This window comes from Myxocyprinus asiaticus, chromosome 46 (genome assembly GCF_019703515.2).
Source record: "Myxocyprinus asiaticus isolate MX2 ecotype Aquarium Trade chromosome 46, UBuf_Myxa_2, whole genome shotgun sequence".
NCBI classification, from domain to species: domain Eukaryota; kingdom Metazoa; phylum Chordata; class Actinopteri; order Cypriniformes; family Catostomidae; genus Myxocyprinus; species Myxocyprinus asiaticus.
This window is the reverse complement of record NC_059389.1, coordinates 15909412-15933943: the sequence shown is the minus strand read 5'-3', so window position 1 is coordinate 15933943 and position 24532 is coordinate 15909412. Positions and strand designations below refer to the sequence as shown.

General features: G+C 37.1%; 1 protein-coding gene across 1 annotated transcript; it reads left to right on the top strand.

Annotated features, from left to right (window-relative positions):
* The first annotated feature begins 5197 nt into the window (after positions 1-5197).
* LOC127435703 (thrombospondin type-1 domain-containing protein 4-like) lies at positions 5198-23254 on the top strand. The gene is made up of 12 exons (XM_051689328.1): positions 5198-5269; positions 6561-6765; positions 7846-8021; positions 10188-10287; positions 10363-10521; positions 11052-11175; positions 11402-11606; positions 17717-17890; positions 18012-18182; positions 20253-20432; positions 21972-22116; positions 22799-23254. The coding sequence occupies exons 1-12, from the start codon at positions 5198-5200 to the stop codon at positions 22939-22941; spliced, it is 1854 nt and encodes a 617-aa protein (XP_051545288.1). The 3' UTR covers positions 22942-23254.
* Positions 23255-24532: the final 1278 nt, after the last annotated feature.

Here is a 24532-nt window from a genome sequence, read left to right as displayed (position 1 = left end):
TACCTCAAGAGAGCCTTTCAGTGGCTTTTGAAATTCTCAGGCACATTGTTTGAGTTTAACTATGTTCATTACCTCTATTTCAAAGCATTAATACTGTATCTGACAAATGACTGAACACGGAAACATGTAGTGTTTGTGGGCAGCTTTAGACATGAAATCAAAAAGGGCATTCACAAACTACCAGTGGTGTGTGCAACAGGGCTCAGACTGTTTAAATTAAATTCATTTCTTAATATTTTTATATTTATATTAGATCAGTATTGAAAATGAGAAAAGTGTCAAATTAAACTTCAAGAATGAATGTGATCTACTCCATATTCTTGGAGGATAAATCGATATTTGTTAATTAGTCACACAAAACAACACTTCTAAAGTGATTTTTGTCATTGCTCTTAAATAAATGCTCCAGTATTAAGCGCAAAACATTGTTTAGCCACCAGAGGGCAGCAGTTGAATCTATATGTTCCTTTTATATTTCTTCAGGAACTCAAAGCTTAAATTTCAGATTGTCTAAAGATTTCATTAAGGCAGACATGACTAGCAGACTGTAATTAGGCAAAAATCATCACTATTGTGATATATATTGTGTTCTATAATCTCATTTGATTAACCAGGAGTCATAAGTAAAATTAAAGGAATAGTTCACCCAAAAAATTAAATTCTCTCATCATTTACTTACCCTCATGCCATCCCAGATGTGTGTGACTTTCTTTCTTCTGCTGAACACAAAAAAGATGTTTATACTGTAAGAATATTTCAGCTCAGTAGGTCTGTACAATGCAAGTGATTGGTGGCTAGAACTTTAAAGATCCAAAAAGCACATAAAGGCAGCATAAAAGTAATCCATATGACTCCAAGTGGTTAAATCCATGTCTTCAGAAGAAATATGATAGGTGTGAGTGAGAAACAGATCAGTATTTAAGTTTTCCTTTTTACTGTAAAAAAATTGTATATGTTTTTGGAGCTTCAAAGTTCTGGCCACCATTCACTTGCATTGTATGGGCCTACAGAGCTGAAATATTCTTCTAAAAAAGTTTGTTTGTGATACACATGGTCCCACAGTGAGCCTGGTTTCTCCCAAGGTTATTTTTCTACATTAACCAACATCTTCTGGTGTTCCTTGCCACAGTCGCCTTCGGCTTGCTCACTGGGTTTCAAAATACACTTATTATTTAATTACTTATTTTTAAACACAATTCACAATCGTATTTTATCAAACTACACAATGACATTATCTAAGACATTATAGATATTACAGTTTCATTTTCTGTTAATGCATGATTTTCTGTAAAGCTGCTTTGAAACAATGTGTGCTGTGAAAGATTGTATCCTTAATTTTCTCTTGGTTTCTCTGGTATCATAGTAGACATTGTTTACAAGACCTAAGCATGGAGTTTGCCACTATAAAGACTTGAAGGACATGTCCACAAGGACAGTACATCAATAAAACCACAGTAGACAGTGGCTGTAAACTCTGAAAACACAAAAGGTCTGCAAGATAAGGAGCCTGTGAAGACAAACACCTTTTCCAGCATAGTAAAGTCCTTGGTTTTATAAAATGATCTTGAGGGAGTCTGTATGGATAAAGACTTAATGGTCCCACACAGTCTTTTTTTGTCATTATCAACCATGTTTTGGGGGTTTTGGTCTAAAATGAACCAGTCTGCAAACTAACCTTTTGTGCTGTTGCGTTGTTTTACTCATATCTGTTTGTTTAAAGAAATAGTGGACCACCCATTGTTCCTTTTAATGGTTCACATTCTTTAGTTATTCACTAATAGCACTGGGCCTCTCGGCCCACGGGATGGAAAGGGCAACCAGAGGTCAACACATTCAGTCAATACAGCACAACCTGTGTAAATGTCATTTGAATGTGACACCTGCACAAAAAAGGTCACGTTTGAAGATTTTTGTAATCTTATTCATCACATACTACTGTCTGTTGTAGAGAACACACATGTAGGGTTTCAATCTAAAGATATAAGGCCCTAAATGGGTGGTCCTGTGTAAATATAATAAATTTCTTCTCATAATAGACTGGACAACTCAATACACCATGTCACTTATTTAGTTACTTAGATTAATGCATTTTCATGATTACATATAAGACGGATGACGTTAATGACATTTTGACCTAGTGATGTTTACTGATGGTTTCTGGGACAACAGGACCTCCAGTTCTTGTCTCTTCATTTTTAACTAGATAGCTGGTGAGCTGCTGTATTGTTCATTTATGTTATTTGTGATGGCTTTATTAGGGAATTTGCCCTTTCTGTTGTTTGCTTTTGCTGTGGCTCATTTCTGTTACTTTTTGTCAGTATACTGACAAGGCCCAAAAGCAACTTCCCTTGTTACTATTAGGGGCTATACCGAATGTGTTTTTGTGTTAAGAAAAGCAAGATGCAGCACAAAGAATGGAACAGAATGCAGCTGGCTTGAGACGCGTTTTTACATTGGGAGACATAACGGTCAAAGCATCCATCTAGCGCATGTTTCATCTAATATATTTCCAAAACAGCGCAGACAGACAATCATATTGGGTATGAACAGCCCCTAATGCAGGATTTGGATCATCCAAAGCAAATGAATATTTAAATAAAATATCTCTTTAGCCTATAATATATAATATAGATTACTTTTATGCTGCCTTTATGTGATTTTTTGGACCTTCAAAGTTCTGGCCACCATTCACTTGCATTATATGGACCTAAAGAGATGAGATATTCTTCTAAAAATCTTTGTTTGTGTTCAGCAGAAAAGAAAGTCATACACATCTGGGATGACATGAGGGTGAGTAAATGATGAAAGAATTTAAATTTTTTGGTTGAACTATTCCTTTAAACACACACATTAATGAATTTACAGTAAGACATTTTTAAACAAAATGTCTAAGCCTGTATATACAGAACACATTACATAGGAAGAGAAATCCTATAAAAACTTTAGAATAAAATGATTAAAGAAATCGATCTACATAAGAAATAAACTATAATAAAAATAGTTAATTACTGCACATAAAACACTAAATAACATTGGAATTTTTGCCTGTGTTACTGTTTTACTAGCACTATACAGTATTATTAGGTTGTTTTTTTTTATAATGAAACGATAACTTTGAATTCCTTTCAATTTCACACAAAATAAAATTTTGTTGCCTTGTCACATTTTTAAGGTGGATAATTTACTTTACATGGCTAAAATAGCCACATGAACCTGGCAGCTGTCCGGTAAGATATCCCACAGAGGAGTATCTTCTTCACAAGGCCTCTGTGTTGATGTTTGTGTTTGTAAAGCATATTTGACAAGCTGGTAATGATGCCAGACACATACAAACTACAAAGCCCATCTTGCTGATGTCACCTCAGCAATGCCCAGATGCATTTGCTGTGTTTGCAGCAAGTACTTTGGCTCAGTCTGCAAAAGCAAATTTTTTTTTATTCTTTGTTTGGATCGAGTGCTTGGGTATGGATGATCTCAGGCAAGCATGAAAGAGTAATCATGTCACAATGGAAATAATGTGGCTGTTATGGTGATGGTTTATAATGTTTTTACTTTTATGTGCTTGATGTTCCTCCCAGTTTCTAAACAGAGCATGATGATTCCGGCAGGGCCGTAGCTAGTGGGGTGAAAGGTGGTAATGATTCTAGGGGCCCAAAGGTGGAGGGGGGCCCACGACAAATTTGAAACTGTATTATTTTAATGGGTAAGGGGCCCAGAACAATATATATTCACAGGGCCCAGAATTCCTTGCTACGGCCCTGGATTCCGGTATAAAGAAAGGAACATTTTATTGCTCAGAAGTTGCTTTTTCTTATTCCAGTACAATTAATGGCACTCTCAGTTACATTTCATTTAAGGATAAACTTTGTCTCAGATGTCCCTCTTAAAATGGGGAAGCTTCATTGAAACTGTAGCTTCCTAATCTACAAGCTACTCATAACTTTGTTTTAAACTACAGTTAAGCTAGCTACTCTTTAAAAAAAGTAGTTAGCTACACTACAAACTACTAACAAAAAGTAGCTAACTACATTCAAGCTATTTAAAGTAAAATATATATCTAAAAATATTTTAAAATATATAATAATCATATTATATATTTAATTTAGGTGATATTAAACAAGTAGGCTGACAACATTAAATTGAACATATACATTTATAATAAATATAAACCAAAAAACTAAAAAGCACCCTATTTTATGTAATTGGGACAAAATATAGTGATAAAACAGCAGCAGTTATCTAAATATTTCGCTTCAAGAAGGCAAAGTCCTTCAAAGTTGCATTCAGTGATTTTTTGTTTATGTCATCTTGCACTTACCCTGACAACTAGGCGCATGGATGGCGCATCATTCAAATTAGACGTAGACCAATAAATCGATTTGACCAATTAATTAGTGCCGATAGTTGCCGATAGTTTTTTTTTTTATTCCTCTGTGTTCCTCAATCTTTTATCATTGACAATATTCATCCATATTTTTATCATCAATTCAATGCATATTTTGTAATTTAGTATCTAAAGTATCTAAATTGAAGCAAGGACATGTGATAAAAATGTGACTCAAATGAGACAATTATTGAGTAAGTAAGAGTATAGAGCTATAAAATTATTGTGGATAGCATAGACAAATTACATTTGTCTTGGATTTGATGAGAAACGTTGCACGTTCACTCTGACTTTTGATTGCAGACTTTTGATTGGTGAAATTTCTTCTGAAACTCAGGATCAGGTGACTTAACCATTTGATTTCCATTTAATCTCATTGCTGTTTAGGATAAACAATAGAGATCTTATATGTGATTTTTCTTTCCTACAGGAGAATGTCCTACTAGTCAGTGCACTTTTTGAAGTTTCCATTAGGCCCAATGTGATGAAACTACAAAGTAGTGTTACAATGGCATTCATCAAATTAACATGAGTAAATCCACAGATTAAGTGGAGGTAAGTCTTGCAAATTGCACCAGACTGCATGTGTGGTCTCAGCATGTCGTTTTTTGGAATGACTCTGGCCCCCTCCCTATAACCCCGACAACCCTTCTGCTCATAAACACCACAGAAACACCTTTCCCTTCAGTTATTATTCTTCTCTCAAACCAAGAGTGCTAAAACAGACTGAGGAGAATGCTAAAAGTAAAGAGAGATAGGTAGAAGGGGATACAGGTATTTCTTTGATGTAAGGTGAACTACTTTCATTTAAGGATGCTGTCTACAGTGGTTCCTCTCCTACTGGTCTGTTTCAGAACATATGCGCTGGCCAACACAGAATTACAGGTATGGTACTTGCTCAGTACTGCCAAAAGTTGTCATAGATGTTTAATTGAATGCTGAAAGTATTTTATGAAAAGTTTCAGCAGAAAAATGGATGAATGTTTTAGCATTATATCACAAAATATCAAACAAAAGTGACATCTGTTTTAAAGAAAGGAACACTTATATATATATATATATATTCAACTTTTTAAAATTAAGACAAAAAGTATTTAATACTTTCTGGTTGTCAAATTTTGTGGAACATATCCATAGTTTATATGATGAACTACACTTGTGATTACACTGCTAGGATACTTGTGTAAACTTAAGGGGAACTGATTTAATACATCCACTTAAAAAGATGCTGGGACAAGTTGGTTAACAGTCATTTAAAAAATGGCTAAGAAAAGTAAAGTTCTGAGAAAAGATTGGTTTGAAATTTTGTATGTAATGCAATGAAATTCATGCATTTTTGCAAGTGTGACTGTACTGTTTAGAAGTGTCTGGCCATACTTTTTGGGGCCACTGTATGTTAAATACATAGATGGTCGAACAATAACCACCAAACAAACCAAGTAAGCATTAGGCAAACATATTCTTCATCCAATCAACACTATAACACTTTTATTACACATTCAACATGTATTTTCTTGCTGATGTAACACTGGATGATAATTATTGTGCAAATACATGTTGTGACTGTGCTTTTCCTTAACTTCAGAGTAGCCCTGGGTGACGATTTGTTTTGAATCAACCTTGCAAAATGAGCACCATGCTGAGGTGTCTAGAGAATGCCTTGGCTGGCCTTTCGGGGTCCTTAAAGTCACTGTAGCATGTAATTGTTGCAGGAGTGCCAGAGAAAGGAATTGGCTAGTAGAAGATATTGGTGCAAACTTGGTTCTCAACAGTAATAGATGCCTTTTAATGAAGGCTGAGCAATTTTGTGTTCAATAACAATCCAATTTTCACCCTGGAAATTGACCCAATGGTATGAAGACATGGAGAATGCAAGCTAAATTGGTAAAAAAAAAAAAAGTTTGTGTATTTCTGTGACTGACTAACTTTTTTGATTAAAAAGCATTTATGTAGGGAGCTCAAAGGGTTAGTTCACCCCAAAAAATTGAAATTCTGGTATCATTTACTCTCATATCGTGACTTTACTTTCTTATGTTGTCATACAGGTTTGGAAAAACATAAAGGTGGAGAAAATGATGACAGATTTTCTATTGTTAAGTGAATTATCCTATTACATTGCAGAATTCTCATCTTGTGCATTTCATATCAGGTTATTCCATTCTCCTCTTTGCTATAGAAACGTGGCTGTGATGATCTAATTGGTTCTGGCCAAGTAATTGACAGTTGTGGGGTTTGTGGTGGAGATGGCAGCTCTTGTAAAGTTGTCTCGGGTGTCTTCACCCATTCTCTGGCTAAAGTGGGCTACCATCGTATTCTAGAGATCCCTCAAGGAGCAAAAAGAATCAATGTGACTGAGATCATCAAGAGCAGAAACTATCTGGGTGAGTTACATTTCAATATAATGGTATTAATAAAGAATGAGTAGGTGGGGCCTGGGTAGCTCAGCGAGTATTGACGCTGACTACCACCCCTGGAGTTCGCGAATTTGAATCCCAAATCCAGCCAGGTCTCCTAAGCAACCAAATTGGCCCGGTTGCTAGGGAGGGTAGAGTCACATGGGGTAACCTCCGCATGATCGCTATAATGTGGTTCTCGCTCTTGGTGGGGCGTGTGGTGAGTTGTGCCTGGATGCAGCGGAGAATAGCATGGGCCTCCACACGTGCTATGTCTCCACGGTAACGTGCTCAACATGCCACGTGATAATATGCGCAGATTGACGGTCTCAGACGCGGAGGCAACTGAGATTCGTCCTCTGCCACCCGGATTGAGGCAAGTCACTATGCCACCATGAGGACTTAGAGCACATTGGGAATTGGACATTCCAAATTGCAAAAAAAAAAAAGAATGAGTTGGTGTGTCCAAACTTTTGACTGGTAGTGAACATGGAAACCATAGCGAGAAGTGAGATTGACATGTTATTGATTGCCATAACGACGAACTGTCACTAGACATGTCTTGTCAAATTATATCAGGACTACTCTAATATAAGACATCTTTTGTGATATATAAATATCTTTTCAAGACATGTTAAAGATCTGTCATACACATCCTGTATTGTTCAACCAATTAGAAATGGGGAGGAATATTTAAGGTTAAACAACGGCTTCTTTTGTCCTTACTCAGTCCTGTCAATTTATATTAAATATACCCATTGTTTGGGTGGTGGGGGTAGAAGTGAGAAGGGTTTTAACATGTTCAAAAAAGCAGTTTATGGAGTCATGTGCTATGTTAGCCAAGCTGCCCTATGACTCTGTGGGTGTCTGAGCTTGCATACATTTGCATGTGAGTTCATGTATGTTATTGAATAATTTGCTAGCTCAGTCTTGACAGTCTAATATCATGTAGGAGTCTTCAATGAAGAAAATATGTTGCCTCTTTATTCAGATCCCAACCACTGTGTTTGTGGCTACATACTATACTAATAATGTATAATCTCTCATTGGATTCTGTCTTATCCTTAGCATTGCGTAGTCGCTCTGGTCGGTCTATTGTAAATGGAGACTGGGCCATTGATCATCCAGGGCAGTATCAGGGAGCAGGCACCCTGTTTACCTACAGACGACCCAATGAGATCAGCAGCACAGTGGGGGAATCTCTTTTAGCCCAGGGACCCACCAATGAAATCCTGGATCTTTATGTAAGTGATTCTTTCACAAACTCATAACCATATTATTACATTACACAAACTCATACACATTATTATTTATAAAAATAAAGGTGCACTAAGTGGTGGGGCCTGGGTAGCTCAGTGGTAAATTATGCTGGCTACCACCCCAGGTGTTCACTAGCTCGCTAGTTCAAATCCCAGGGTGTGCTGAGTGACTCCAGCCAGGTCTCCTAAGCAACCAAATTGGCCTGGTTGCTAGGGAGGGTAGAGTCACATGGGGTAACATCCTCGTGGTTGCTATAATGTGGTTTGTTCTTAACTTGAGTGGGGCACGTGGTAAGTTGAGCGTGGATGCCGCGGTGGGTGGTGTGAAGCCTCCACATGCGCTATGTCTCTGTGGCAACGCGCTCAACAAGCCACGTGATAAGATAAGATGCCTCCGCGTGGACTGATGGTCTCAGACGCGGAGGCAACTGGGATTCGTCCTCCGCCACCCAGATTGAGGCGCATCACTACGCAACCATGAGGTCTTAAAAGCACATTGGGAATTGGGCATTCCAAATTGGGAAAAAAGGGAAAAATAAAATTAAATAAAAAAATTAGGTGAACTAAGTAACTTTATCCACTTTAAAAAATAATAATAATCTCATCATTTACTCACCCCCATGCCATCCCAAACAAATTTCTTTCTTCTGTGGAACACAATCAAAGAGTTTTTTTTTTTTTTGAAGGATTTATGATGTGTTTTTGTCCATACAATGTAATTCAATGAGGTCCAAAAAGTTTAAACTCCAAAAAGGTCATAAAGGCAGCATAAAAGTAGTCCATATGACTTGGGTGGTTTAATTCATGTCTTCTGAAGTGATACGATAGCTTTTGGTTAAAAAACAGACCAAAATTTAAGTCCTTATTCACTGTAAATCTTGACATCCACAGTCTACTTTGTGTGTTTATGAAAGAAGCTCATTCACACACTTCCACGCACTAGACGCACACACGAAGCGCTGTACACAAACCAGACAGTGTTGCCTGGTTTGCGGTTTTCACGGCAAGTTGGATTATTTTGAAAATGCAGATGCAAGTTAAAATGATAGTCGCAGGTTGAGTTTGTGGGATACTTTTAAAATGTACAGCAGTGCTTAAATGTTGATGGCAAACACTAGAAAAATGATTATTGATGTGCAATGATACTGGGGTTGAGGACCTGGCAACCGTGTGCAGCGTCAAAGCATTTTGCTTTTGAAGGTGGCACTGTGTTCCAGTTGGGCCGAATGTCATAATTTATCGTGTACAAGAACTTGAATTTTGATCTATTTCTTACCCAAAGGGATAGCATCGCTTCAGAAGACATGGATTTAACCTCTTGAATTGTATCGACTACTTTCATGTTGCCTTTATGTCCTTTTTGGAGCTTCAAAGTTTAGAACTCCATTGACTTACACTGTATGTAAAAAAAAATACAAAAATCTTCATTTGTGTTCTACAGAAGAAAAAAATTCTTCAGGTTTAGGACAGCATAAGGGTAAGTAAATGATGAGAACATTTTTGTTTGAACTATCCCTTTAAATAAATAAGTAATTTTGAAAAATGTGTTTAAAATATTGTTTTGTTTACTCCCATGAAATGAAGACTCCACATTCATTTCAGTGGCCTAGAAAAAAAGCTGTTTTATTCTGCATTGGGTGGGTTGACACCACATGGTGGAAGGTGCGCATGCACACCACCGTAGTTCCAAATTTGGCCATTGGGGGATAGTTCGGTAATTCCAAAATCCAAACGTTTGATGACCTGTTTCCCATTTTCCTGTAAGATTAGTCTGAGAAATCAATGGTGACATATACACCTGCTAATAGGGCAGTTCTAGAATGACACCACAAAACCAAATAAAAAAATAAAATAATTTTTTGTTGATTTTGCATGATGCTGCATCTATACTGATAAGTGTCATAAGTGTTTTGATAAGTTTAAAACCATATTGGTCTGCAAAACCTTAACACAAAAATTACGCATGTACCTTTAAGTAATAATAATTTATTTTAAGTACTTATTTCAACAACACAGTTTATATCTCTTTAAAATGTGTTTTTTGATCTCTTCAGCAATTAGTGGATCTTCCAGGAAATAATACATATGAATAAATGAAAAAGGAAAAACTCCACAAAGATTTACTGCAATCTTTTCTGTTGCACAAAATAGATGATTTTCCAACAGCAAAACCCTGGTGTGCGCTACGAATTCATTCTCCCTGTAGAAAACCATGCAAACCCACTGCATCCTTATTCCAACAGTCCTGGAGGTAAGCCCTAAATGAAGAGCTATTCAAAGCTGGTGTCATATTTACAGAGTTTGAGCTGTTTGCTTTCTCTGATAGACTCTGAAAGCTACTCTTTGGAGAGGCAAGAAAGTACACATGACCCTGATAAAGATGGATTTAAAAATGGACAGAATTCTTTAAGAAACACAGCACTGAAGCCAGAGTACAAGTGGATTGAGACCAGCACCACATCGTGTAGCGCCTCTTGTGGCAGGGGTGAGAAGTACATATTGTAGGACATTATTAAAGGAACAGTTCACCCAAAAATGTAAATTCTGTTGTAAATCACTACCCTCAGCTTTCAAGCTTCAAACAGGACACAAGCACCATAAGAATAACATAAAATGTGAATCAGTCACATTGATTCTCCAGTTGACAGCTCTCAAGTTAATCACATAAAGCTATTGTTTGACTTCAGAAAACAAGTGGACAACTTTCATGATACTTTTATGGTGCTTTTGCATCCTTTTTTAAGCTTGAAAGCTCCAGTTTCTATTCACTGTAAGAATATGTCAAAGAGCGACCAGTACATTCTTAAAAATGTCTCCGTTTTTGTTTCATGGAAGAAAGAAAATCATACTGTTTTGGTTCAACAAGAAAGTAAGTACAGTAAATGGTGACAGAATTTTTTTTTTTGGGGGGGGGACTATTCCTTTAACATTGGAAATGTATAATGTTAATAACAAAATATAAATCCTACGTATGTGTATTATGATTAATCCTTTTTTCCTGTTGAATGTGAAAAGGGGTCAGACGTCGAGTATTTGGTTGCGTGCACAGCCATGAGGAAGTGTCAGAGCTCCTTTGTGATGAAGCACATAAACCGGCCCCCAGAGAAGATCCCTGTAACACCCAGCCGTGCCCTGCCCAGTAATCAAATTTTAATAAATCTCTTTACTACTAATGATACTCCTATTGGTTTTACAATAGAATAAATGTTAAAATATCTGACAGACTGTTTTTAAGTCAAATAAGATAACAACAGAATTCAACACAAGGCACAAAAGTAAAATTCTGAGTAAGAGCGGAGATAAAAATAGGTGTATGGTGCATAAAAAGTATTAAAATTAATGCATCTCTTTATTGTGTTTTAAAGGTGGGATATTGGTGAGTGGTCTGAATGCAGTAAGACCTGTGGTCTCGGCACACAGCACCGCCAAGTGCTTTGTATGCAGACAAATGCCAACCGAACAATGACGGTGTCACCAAAGTTCTGCAGACATCTCCCTGTCCCCGAGACTGCTTCCAACTGTCAGTTGAAGATATGCAGCAAGTGGCAGATTCGCACTGACTGGACTCCAGTAGGTGACATCTGTCAATTATACAGGATTTAACATGGGTCTGTTTATCGCCTGAGGTGACAGTTTTATGTTACTGCCATAGACTTAATGTGGTGACAGTAAGTTCTTTATTCCTATTTCTTTGTGCCATTTTTATTTTACTGAAGGTTTGTTTTAGATGGCTTATTGGTTGCTATATCTACTGCTCATGTAATACTCAATGATTTCCACAGGGTAAACAGTTTACTGTTTTACTAAATCCAACAGGTTGTTCAGCATAGTCTCATGACAACTCATATATATTCATATGAGATGGCAAAATCGTAAGTTATCGTACGAAAAGGTATGACTTTTATTCCCATAGAGACCAACCAATCAACAAACAGAATTTCAAAACAGTACAATCAAATCCTTAGCTAGCCTCCTATTCAACACTTTAATTTAATTTTAACCTCCTGAGACCCGAGCATGACAGATGTGTGCATTTAAAATATTACAAATATTACAAAATTATACATGATAAATTCTGAATCTACAGTATGTACTGATTACCATTGTCCCATGTCTGCCAAACATGTTGAGTGGTCCAAACATCATCTGCAGCCTGAAACTGAACTTTTGGTCAGATTTCAGGAGTTATTGCACTTAACTTAATTGACTTTGTTGGCTGTGTTCTCAGCCCACTACTGTATTCCTTGTACACACATGACTGTGTGGCAACACATAGTTCCAGTGCCATCATTAAGTTTGCTGATGACACAACGGTGGTAGGTCTGATCACTGACAATGATGAAACAGCCTACAGAGAGGAGGTGCACACTCTGACACACTGGTGTCAGGAGCACAACCTCTCCCTCAACGTCAGTAAGACAAAGGAGCTTGTGGTGGACTTCAGAAGAAAAGACAGAGAACACAGTCCCATCACCATCAATGGAGCACCAGTGGAGAGAGTCAGCAGCTTCAAGTTCCTGGGTGTCCACATCACAGAGGAACTCACATGGTCCATCCACACTGAAGTCGTTGTGAAGAAGGCTCATCAGTGCCTCTTCTTCCTGAGACGGCTGAGGAAGTTTGGAATGAACCGCCACATCCTCACACGGTTCTACACCTGCACTGTAGAGAGCATCCTGACTGGCTGCATCTCCGCCTGGTACGGCAATAGCACCGCCCACAACTGTAAAGCACTGCAAAGGGTGGTGCGAACTGCCAGACACATCATCGGAGGTGAGCTTCCCTCCCTCCAGGAAATGTATACAAGGCGGTGTGTGAAAAAAGCTCGGAGGATCATCAGAGACTCCAGCCACCCGAGCCATGGGCTGTTCCCACTGCTACCATCAGGTAGGCGGTATCGCAGCATCAGGACCCGCACCAGCCGACTCCATGATAGCTTCTTCCCCCAAGCAATCAGACTTCTGAACTCTTGATCTCCCACGATCAAATACATCAGCACTGCACTTTATTACCCTTACTCTTATATCTCACACCGGACTGTCATAAATTATATTATTATATTATATTCTCTCTTAACAACTGACTATCAACCGACAGCCTGAATGTCAATACAGTACAATACTGTACATTCTATATATACTATATATACTTTTTTATATATTTTTATTTTTTATATTTATTGAATAATGTGTATCTATATAGTGCATATTGTATACTGTACAGTGTATGTTATTATTTGTATATTGTTGAGTGTAATTATGTGTATATCAGATGTTTAAATTGTGCTGTGTTAATTTGATGTTATTGTAAACTGGTACTGTCTCATCACTGTCACGACTGCTATGTTGATCGGAACTGCACCCAAGAATTTCACACACCATTGCACTTGTGTATATGGCTGTGTGACAATAAAAGTGATTTGATTTGATTTGATTTGAACTGCATAGGAAAGTTATAGGATGCTCCCTTGCTCCCTATTTAGTGAATGACTTAACCTTCAGTGTGCTGTCTGTCTGCACTGTCTCAGAACAGTTCGAAATGCACCTTATTTTCATCCTAATTCCATATAAAGCCTCTGAAAGCAAAACAATGTTTTCTCAATGTGAAAATGCACAGTAAATATAGGATTTCTAATGAAAAACTAGCACTGTTGTCCACTATAGTGGTCATTATGTTTAACAGCGTGCCATTTAGCTATAAATCGCTCAAATTTAAAAAATGGCATATTGGATGAAACTAGAGACTCTAATCTTTTGACTCAAACAGGTTTCAATGTAAAAACTTAATTAGGTTTCTTACCAGATGTGGTTTTGTTGGCCTTTCTCCCAAAGACAAACTCCACTGTGATCGGCACCATGTTGTTTTGTCACATAACTTCTTTTGTCGAAAGTTTAACCCTTTACTGACAGCACAGAGTCTTCTGAAATGAGAACAGTCAGTTTAAATGAATTTAAATTATGCGTTGCGTATAGCGAAGCCGAAACACAATGTCCACGCAGAAGGACACAGGGTCGCACAAGGTTAAGAAAGGAAATGTCATAGAACAAATTTGGTCACTTATTGCGTATTTATTTATGCAGTACAAATGACTGATGTTTGTCAGTAATATGTAATACGATTCCCTCGTCTCATTCCAAGGTTTAGGCTACGGATTTGGGATAGGGGTTAAACTTGGGAAAAATTATAAGAATGCTCATTCAACCTATATGAGAGTGGAGTGCTGAGATCTTTTGAAAGCATGGTTCAACATTTTAGGATTCCCAGATCTCAGTTCTTTAGGTATTTACAGCTGCGCCATCTGCTCTGTACTATTTTTGGGAGTAGCATACACCCCCCTAAAGTGGCTGATTCTCTGGGAGAGGTTATTACTGCTTTTGGAAAAGGTCATGAGGCATCAGTGTATTACTCCCTGCTAATTCAGAGTCTGGGAGATGGAGCTTCAACTTCTCTCAAGAGATTATGGGAGAAAGATTTCAACTTGGTATTGGAAGAGGGAGTGTGGGCAAGGATTCTAAAAAACGTCAAGTCTGCATCTAGAGATGCAAGGGTCCAACTTATGCAATTTAAGATTTTGCATCGATCCTATTGGACCCCCTCTAGATTGTATAGGCTTGGTCTTAAAGACACACCCACCTGTTGGCGATGTCAATCAGAAGATGGGGACACAACCCATGTTTTTTGGGGGTGTGTTAAGATCCAAGAGTTTTGTAAGTATTTGAGCATTTTATTCCCAGCAAATTTATGTGATTTAGTTAGTTAATTTTGATCCTTTAATAAAAAGGTTTTCGAGCGATCTGGGTAGTTGGGCTTCATTACATTTATCAATGATTGGGAAGGTTAATGTTATTAAAATGAATTGTATTCCAAAATTCAACTAGCTACTACAATCTCTCCCTGTAGATGTCCCCCTCTCTTACTTGCAATTTGATAGCATAGCGAAGTCCTTCATTTGGAATGGAAAGTGTCCCAGGTTACATTTCAACAAGTTACATAGGCCGATTGACAAAGGTGGGCTAGGCCTACCTAAGATTTTGTTTTATTATTATGCATTCAGTCTCAGACATTTGGCTCATTGGTCGCTTCCACCTGAGTGAGCCCCTCCCTGGTTTTGTATTGAACAGGAAGTTCTTGACCCTATCTCGCCACTGCAAAACCCTTCTATCAAACTAATTGGAGAAGTTAAGTCACACCCCGTTATCTTGCATTTACACTCGATATGGACAAACTCGGATATTTATTTAAACATAGCCTCGAGCATATGGCTGAACCCTAAACTATGTATTAATAAGTCCCCTTTCTGTTGGTCAGATTGGATTGTGAGGGGGGTTAATACACTTGGAGACTTAGATTTCTTCCTAAAAGTGCACATAAGCACAAACGTCAGATTTTGCGTACGCACAAAAAAAAATTCAGGTTTATAAAACCTGCACGTAGTTCTCTTAATAAATCCCAGCTAGCGGAAGATTGTGCGTACATGCACGTGATTCATTCCCCACCCCGTCTCCTCCCCAAAATAACCATATATGGAGTGTACAACGCCTGTTTTTACTATGCATATCCTCCTCTGCATACAATTACCATATGCATTTCTCCATCCAGACACGTGATTACTGTGTTTCGAGAAACTGTATTATAAGAGATAAAACTGTAAATATCACATGTGCCCAAAGGTTAGATGCTGCACCATGAAGAAACATTATTTATTAAGATATTAACTTGTTTTCAAAGAATATATCTTGAATATCCCTTGGTAAAATGTTTTATCGTTGCAGACATAAATCTAACCTAAGCATTTTTGCTTCACAGAAAAACTTTTGAATCATTTTAAGGGTATTTTTATTGAGAAGTTAAATAATTAGTGCTGGAAACAAAACGAAAATTATTAAAATTCTTTGTGCAGCATGATATCATCGGATTACTAAGATTTTATATTTGACTGGTATTTTATATTCAAAAAACAGCTGAACGGCAAATATACTTTTCATTATGTTTTTATTAGACTAGATCGGGTTTCATTGTGATGACGGTCGGAGTGAAGAGGAGCAGGCAGCACATTTGATGCACATTTTATGTGCATTGCTGTACCTGTTTGCAGCTGTACAATACTGTTTCTGATGAGACATGTCTCTCCAATGATCTGTTCGACTACAGAATGTGGCCAGCAGTGCCTGTCTTATAGCTACTGTCCATTTTACCGAGTGAGCATCGCATTACAGACAAGGGTGTAGATTTGGGTTACCAACCGCCCCCCCCCCCCCCGGAAACTACGCCCCTGATTACAGATAATCTTTATCCAAATGCTGTACTTATCTCAGTACATGATTGTCATAGAACAGAAAATATCTCAAACTAAGAAATCTTCACTGTCATTTTTAGTTACTGTATGTTCCTTCTATATGATGACACGGGAAAGTTCTCCAAACACAGCACATCCCAAACCAATATTTCCTTTTTACAGCTTATATTTGAATGCATTTTCAATTAGTTACATAAAAATAATACAGCCTACTATTGGCTTGATAATGATACTTCTGTTTCAAGAAGTAGTGCTTAACTACACACTTTTTTATTCTAAATGTAAATTAAATGAAAATCAGAGTTTATAATCAGTCTGTTCAGTTCATTATTTGTCCAGCTAGAGTCGGCAATTCACACACACCAATAAAAGAGTGCGTACGCACAGTCAAGAGTGTCCTGACGGTGCGCACATATTTACTCCAAGTTTCTTTTTTAAAAATCATTATATGTTCGTGGGAAATTGATTACGCACATTTCAATGCCCATGTTGTGCATACGTAACATTTATACATCAGGCCCCTTGTTCCATTCTAACAGGTTTTTGGCTGCAGTTAGTTTCACCAGCCAGACTTTCGATTATCGGCATATCCACTGTGTGACTTATTCTGGCAAAAAACTGGCCACTTAGACAGGAAAGGTCTGTCTGATTCATATGTAAAATGGCTAATCACAGTTATTTTTTTAAACTGCTGTTTAAGGGCAGGTTAATCTAAAATACTATACTTAATATCACAATAATAGACCAGCGGGTAAAAAGCAGACATAACTCAGAAAACATATTGGAATATACTGTTCTGCTCGTATGTATCTACATTACTTGCTATTATGTGCCTCAAACAAATATTTGAGTATCTTTCGCAGATGTAATGCTACTAGCCTGGCAAATCCAGTGATCAGTTCTTTATCAAAAGCACTCATTATATCACCCCAGTAACTTATAAACATGACTTTCAGGCATTTTCAGGTAAACTGGTACACCTTGACTCCTGAAAGTTGTGTAAAGCCAGCCAATCTACTTGGAACTGGGGATATCATCCAGTACTTGCTATATTTGTGTTTAATATGCATCAGAGATGTAAACTGACTGTGAGTGGCTAATAGGCGTGCTGCGTGAGGCCTTGAGACTATGCCACACCTCTATGACATACATTGCGAACATGTCAAATTATGCAAAATATGCTCTGATTGCCCAAGACCATTCAATCTCTAAAAAACAAATCTCTGCCATAAGGGCCAAACAATTAATTCTGACCTTTACCTGACCCAGACATGTTGGCAGATACTAAAACCACTAAGGCCAGTGTCTAGGCTAGAAAATATTGGGAAATATAATTATGTTATGTCTGCACAGTATTGTAATGCTGTTGGTTATATTCCCACAGTGCTCCACTCCATGTGGCATAGGTCAAAGGTCACGGGAGGTTGTTTGTGTGAGCAATACAGGCGAAATAGCGCCTGATGAGGAATGCAATATGAGTTTACGGCCCAGCGATGTGGAGAACTGTGACATGGGGCCATGCACGAGGAGTTGGTTCTTTACTGAATGGAGCAATAAGGTACTAACAAAAATCTCTCTCGCACACACTCACTAATGTGTTGAGGGACTCCTGAAATAGTTTGCATTTCAGGGTAATTGCCAAATTCACTGCTGATAATGTTATTTTCCCATGTATTCAGTGTTCTGACTGTAGCTCCAGAATGAGAACCCGTAGCGTAGTGTGTCTGAGAGACTACATGAGCAGTTTACCTTTAGAGGGTTGTGGGTCACAGCGCCCACCAGAGGTACATGAATGTAACAGCAACTCATGCAACAGTCAAGCAGAGTGGTTCACTGGACAGTGGAGTCAGGTAATGGCAGTGCTTTTACTGTTACAGTAAATGTTATCAGCACATCTTATTGTTGGTAACTGTCAATGGAGTCCATAGAATCTTTGAAGAGAAATGCAAATGGAAATTTAAAGGAATGTTCTGGGTTCAGTACAATTTAAGCTCTACATTAAAATCGACAGCATTTGTGTAATGATGTTGATAACCACAAAAAATTATTTGTGGTAAATTATATATATATATATCTATGTATAAAAGAAAATAAAGAAAATGTTGGTTAAGGCATTTACAATGGAAGTGAATGGGGCCAGTTCATAAACATTACAATATTCACTGTTTCAAAAATATAGTCACAAGATGTAAACATTATACATGTTACCATGATTTTAGTGGGATAAAATTGCTTACTTACCTTACCTGTGTAAAGTTATAGCCAATATTAGAACTGCTGTCATGATGATGTAACATCGGTAAACCCTGTAATCTGGTAAAACACTGGTAAATCACTGATTTGATCACACTGAAATCATGTTAACATGTATAATATTTACTTCTTGTGGCTATATTTTTTAAACTGTGTGTATTTTAATGTTTATAAACTGGCCCCATTCACTTTCATTGTAAGTGCTTTACTGTAACAATGTGAAATGGCTGTTTTTGCTACCGTACCTTTAAAAGTTTAATAATGTAAATTACCTTTGTTATGATTGGCTAACCTCCAGGTATCAGTGTACTTCATACTATCCCTCATTAGGCTGAGCCAGGTTGTGGACTACTGAAAAGGTGTTGAAGTGTAAATGTTGGATGGCCATATGTTAAAGGGATAATTCACCCAAAAATTCTCTCATCATTTACTCACCCTCATGCCATCCCAGATGTGTATGACTTTCTTTCTTCTGCTGAACACAAATTAAGATTTTTAGAAGAATATCTCAGCTTTGTAGGTCCACACAATGCAAGTCAACAGGGTCCAAAACTTTGAAGCTCAAAAAAGCATATAAAGGCAGGATCAAAGTAATCCTTAAGACTCCAGTGGTTAAATCTATATCTTTAGAAGCGATATGATAGGCGTGAGCGAGAAACAGATCAATATTTACGTCCTTTTTTTTTTCTTATTTTTTTTTTTTTTATACCATAAATACTCTACTTTCACGTTCACTTTCAAAATATGAAAGAATGTGAAAGAGGAGATTTATAGTAAAAAAGGACTTATATTGATCTGTTTCTAACCCACACCTGTTATATCGCTTCTAAAGATATAGATTTAACCACTGGAGTCTTATGGATTACTTTTATGCTGACTTTAAAGGTTTTTTTGAGCTTCAAAGGTCTGGTCACCATTCACTTGCATTCTATGGACATACAGAGCTGAAATATTCTTCTAAAAATCATTGTTTGTCATCGGAAAAAAGTCATACACATGTGGGTTTTCATGGTTGTGACGTCAACACCAAGGATATTCATCAACTAATGAAAAACCTATATCGTTTAACGACTATTCTGAATATAATGTCCATGTTGGATGTTATAATCATTTCTGAATGTGACCCAGTTTTTACAGTTTTCATATATGGTCTATGTGGATTGGGTTGGGAGTTTTGCATTGTGACCAACAGAATACGCACATGTAGTTAATTAAATTCTTGTATTTCAAAAGAACAAGAAAAAATCCTACTTTACATGGCATTCCCCCTTTAAATTTGAGTGATAATGTAGTTCTTATTGGTGTAAGTTTAAATGTATTTTTTTTATTAAGCAATCAAGTGATAGGCTTCTTACAGTATATTGCCTTGTCAAATGCATGTGGTGATTGTATTTTCCAAGAAGAACATATTCCTGGATCAAAATTTTTTGTTGGCCCTGGAACAACTTTGCTGTCAAACAAACCCACCCTTTACCATAACCATTAACTACCCCCGCAATTAAAAGGTAATGATTGTGTGATAAGAATCTTGTTAAAGCCCCAGCCCTAAACCAAACCATAAAATCTGATTGGTTGATAGGAATGTTGTATCAGAACCAACAATGACGTTGATCCAGGAACTTGGCCTACATGGCAAAATAACGCTAACTATGGATGCATTGTATCAGTGTTCTTCAGACTGTGGTTCAGGCAGCCAGCAGAGGGCAGTAGTGTGCATACTGAGAAGTGAGGAGGGGCTCACTGTACTGCCTCCACCCCACTGTGCCTCAGAGAGTCAGCCTCCCAGCATGCAAAGCTGCTACCACAGAGCCTGTGGGTCCAGGTGGTATCACACTGACTGGAGTCCTGTGAGGATACATCTTCTTTTTCTCTCCCCAATAAATCGCCATTAATATTGACTTTCAGTGGGCTGACTCACTTTTTTCATCTAAATTTAGAAGACACAGGCAGCCATCTAAATCTAGTTAGAGGACAGAGACTACCATCCTTGGATGAAGAACTATTCATTTTGCCTTTGCGTTATAAATAGCTCTGTCTGTTGAAGCTGGTTCAATATTTTTTTCTTGTTTTAGAAGTTTTTGTTTCTGAATACACAAGTAGTCAAAAGTTGGGACATATTTTACTACATTTATGTTTTTTCCAAACTTGAAAAACTTTTGATTTTAAAGGCCTATGCTTGATGGAATAGTTCACTCAAAAATGACCATTCTTTCATCATTAATTCCCCTTCTTGTTGTTCCAAACTTGTGTGACTTTCTTTCCTCTGTGGAACACAAAAGGAAATGTTTCATCATTCACTAACATTGTATGGAGAAAAGATTTTGGGGTGAAATATCTATATCTAAATGCTTTAGACTAAAATAAATTGTGCCTAAATATTAATTTCTTTGCCAAAAATAACAATTTAAAAAAAATGGTGGACTGAATAGTAAAGCTGACAAGTGTCCAGCACACATGAAAACTCCTTCAATGCTGTTTAGAAAGCATCCCAGGTGGATTAAGTTGGTTAAGAGAATGCCCAGTTTGTGCACAGGTGTAATCTAGACAAAGGGTGACTTCTTTGAAGAAGCTAAAATATAAGATAGTTTTGATTTGTTTAAAGGGATAGTTCACCCCAAAATGAAAATTCTCTCATCTTGTATTCACCCTCATGCCATCCCAGATGTGTATGACTTTCTTTCTTCAGCCGAACACGAACGAAGATTTTTAGAAGAATATTTTAGCTCTTTAGGTCCTCACAACACAAGTGAATGGTGACCAAAATTTTGAAGATGCAGAAGCACATAAAGGCAGCATAAAACAGATAAATATATGCTTTTTACTATAAACCTCCACTTTCACATTATTGTTTTTTTTTTTTTTTTTTTTTGGCAATTCACATTCTTTGTGTATATTGCCACCTACTGGGCAGGGAGGAGAATTTATAGTAAAAAAAAAAAGGGACTTAAATATTGATCTGGTTCTCACCCACACTTATCATATCGCTTCTGAAGATATGTATTTAACCACTGGAGTCTTATGAATCACTTTTATGCTGTCTTTATGTGCTTTTTGGAGCTTCAAAATTTTGGTCACCATTCACTTGCATTATGAGGACCAACAGAATTGAAATATTCTTCTTAAAATCTTCATTTGTGTTCAGCAGAAGAAAGAAAATCGCACATCTGGGATGACATGAAGGTGAGTAAATGATGCGAGAATTTTCAATTTTGGGTGAACCAGCCCTTTAACATTTTTTGATCACTACATAGCTACCATGATATGTCATTTTGTGTCATTTCATAGCTTTGATGACTTTGCTGATATTCTAAAAAGTGGAAAATAGTAATAATAAAGAACGATTTGGTGTGTCCAAACTTTTCACTGGTAGTTAATGTCTCACAAAGTGTTCCAGGTCATGTGAAGGTGGGATTCATGTCCGAGAGGTGCGTTGTCTCACTGATGACCTGCATCCCTCTGAGAACTGTGCGGAACATCTGAGACCAGCGAGTCAAGAGACTTGCAATTACGAACCTTGCTTGCCACAAATAGGTAACACTTTTGTGTTTTATTTTTTAAGGTTCATCTGATGAAATGTCCGAAATGTTGGATCTAACTAACAACCCCATTGACGTATGACGTTTTATAGCATTTACACAGCTCAGAGAAGTGTCTTCTCTCACTCTGCTGTTTAATTAGACATACAGTGGGGTTCAAAATTCACTTGAAAATGCTTCAGGTTTACATTTTATTTTTACATTTATTACAGTTTTTTTTAAAGTTTTTTTATTAAAAATCATATTATTAGCATAACAATTTGAGTGGAAATTTCTTCATATTTGGTATGTCCCCCTTTTACTTTAATGACAGTGGACTCCACAAGTTTGTGGAAAACCTGATGATCCATGTAACCCCACCATGATTTGAGAATGCTCCAAAGAGCATCATGTGTGCTTCAGTGGAAGCAAGGAAATCTGAACTTTCATACAAATGAATTAACATGGTCAATGTCACAAATTTGCTTATTTGTTTAGTGACCTAGAGAGAGTGCAGAATATTAAATATTTCCTATTCATTTTACTTAAAAAGATTTCTTTGTTTAGTTTATTCTATTTGCTTACAGGTTTAAATTATATTTTGAAAATTCCAGATTTTCAATACACAGTTTACCCTGAATTTTGAACCCCACTGTAACATATAATCTTAATGTGTTTTGTTTTGTTTTGTTTTGCAGATGAGAGCTGCAGAGACAAATACTACATCTGCAATATAGTGGTTCAGGCTCATCTCTGCATGTATGATTACTACAGGACGGCATGTTGCATTTCCTGCTTGACATTTGCTCGTGGGCAATCATACAGGCTGGGCTATAGGTGACATCATCATCTCTTTTATCCACAAAGCTCATCATTGACTGAACTGCCATTTGATCTCTTGGTAAGAGATCCATTAGTGAGCTAAAAGAAACTTCTAGCCTTGCAGATAAACTCATTATTTACTAGTTGGAGTTCTAGACATCCATACCAGGAAGAAGTGCGGCAAATGATTCAGATGGAGGTCGAGGTGCCAAGTCAATGATAAATTTGCCACACTGAAACAAGACAGATCAAAAATCTAATTTAAGATGATATCATAAGGGGCTGTTAAGACCAAACGCGTTCTTGCTACAAAAAACCTAGAGGCAGCACAACGAGTGGAACAGAATGCAGGTGTCTCAAGATGTGTTTTTAAAAGTAGAAGTTCTTTTAAGACCACATCCAAACTAATAAAAGTTTGATTGAAAACACATAGATTTTGCTAAGTTTATGCCTCTCATCCACACAGGAATGTAATTTTCCTCCACCGAAAACACTCTCTAGTACCGCGTACTTTGAAAAATGATCACGTTTGGAAACGGACAACTTAGTTTTCAACTGAAAATATATTAGTGTGGTTGTGCCTAAATTGACGCAGTGTTTTCAAACATGGGGCTTCTGCGCAAGATACTAAGGAAACAGCGTGGCCTGGTGCTATGGTCAAACTGTTTGAAAACAGTTATTAGAAATTACTCAATTCAGCTTTAAAGGAGGGGCTAAAAATGTGTTATTATTGCTAAATAAAAAATGTTCGTACTTCTTCTGATATCAAAAACAGTTGCTATAATCACAAGTACTTTTAACCCTCCTATTGCATTCGGGTCATTTTTGACCCGGGATAGGTAGATAATAATTTAAAATGGTTAGAGATATAACCATTTAAAAAACAATGTTACATATTTTGCGTTTGTGGGTAAATTTTGACCCGGGCATTAATTGTGGCTTTACAAGTGATATTATGTAGATTTTTTCTTATAACACTTCACTTATATTTTGCCTCTTTCCCATACTCTCTCACTCACTTTTTGTCTTAACTGGGACTGCATCTTGTTTACAAACATGCACACACACACATACACACATACAGTCACACACAGACACACACATATTCCTGTACAAAACAGACATGACAAATGTATCAAACATAGCAAATAAACTAAATCAAAGGTACTACTGTCTAAAGAGGGTGTGGCAAGATTTTGTTCATGCACACATTAGTCTAAATAGGGCTTGAAAGAGGAAGTTGTCCATATTTTACTCTGCAGCCATCTGATGCCGAACGAGCTACATCAACATTCGGCAGTTCATGCAAGTAAATAGAATAGATTTGGCTTAAAAACATAGTAAAGAAGTATTAATATTGTATACTTGAGTTGTACAGTTGTTTTGATGAAGTTTTGTTGAAAAAAATACGTTGGTTTATAACTTTTTACCACCAAGTTGTTTTGAGCAGTTATGCGTAGCAGGAAATTCCTTCAAATTGCTAGTATTTCTTAGATTAGATGTTAATATAGTTTTAGATGAAAACCATAGGGTCATGAATTATTTAAATGCTTGAATTCCACCGGGTCAAAATTGACCCGCAAATGCAAAAGGTTTATGCAGGTTCTGAA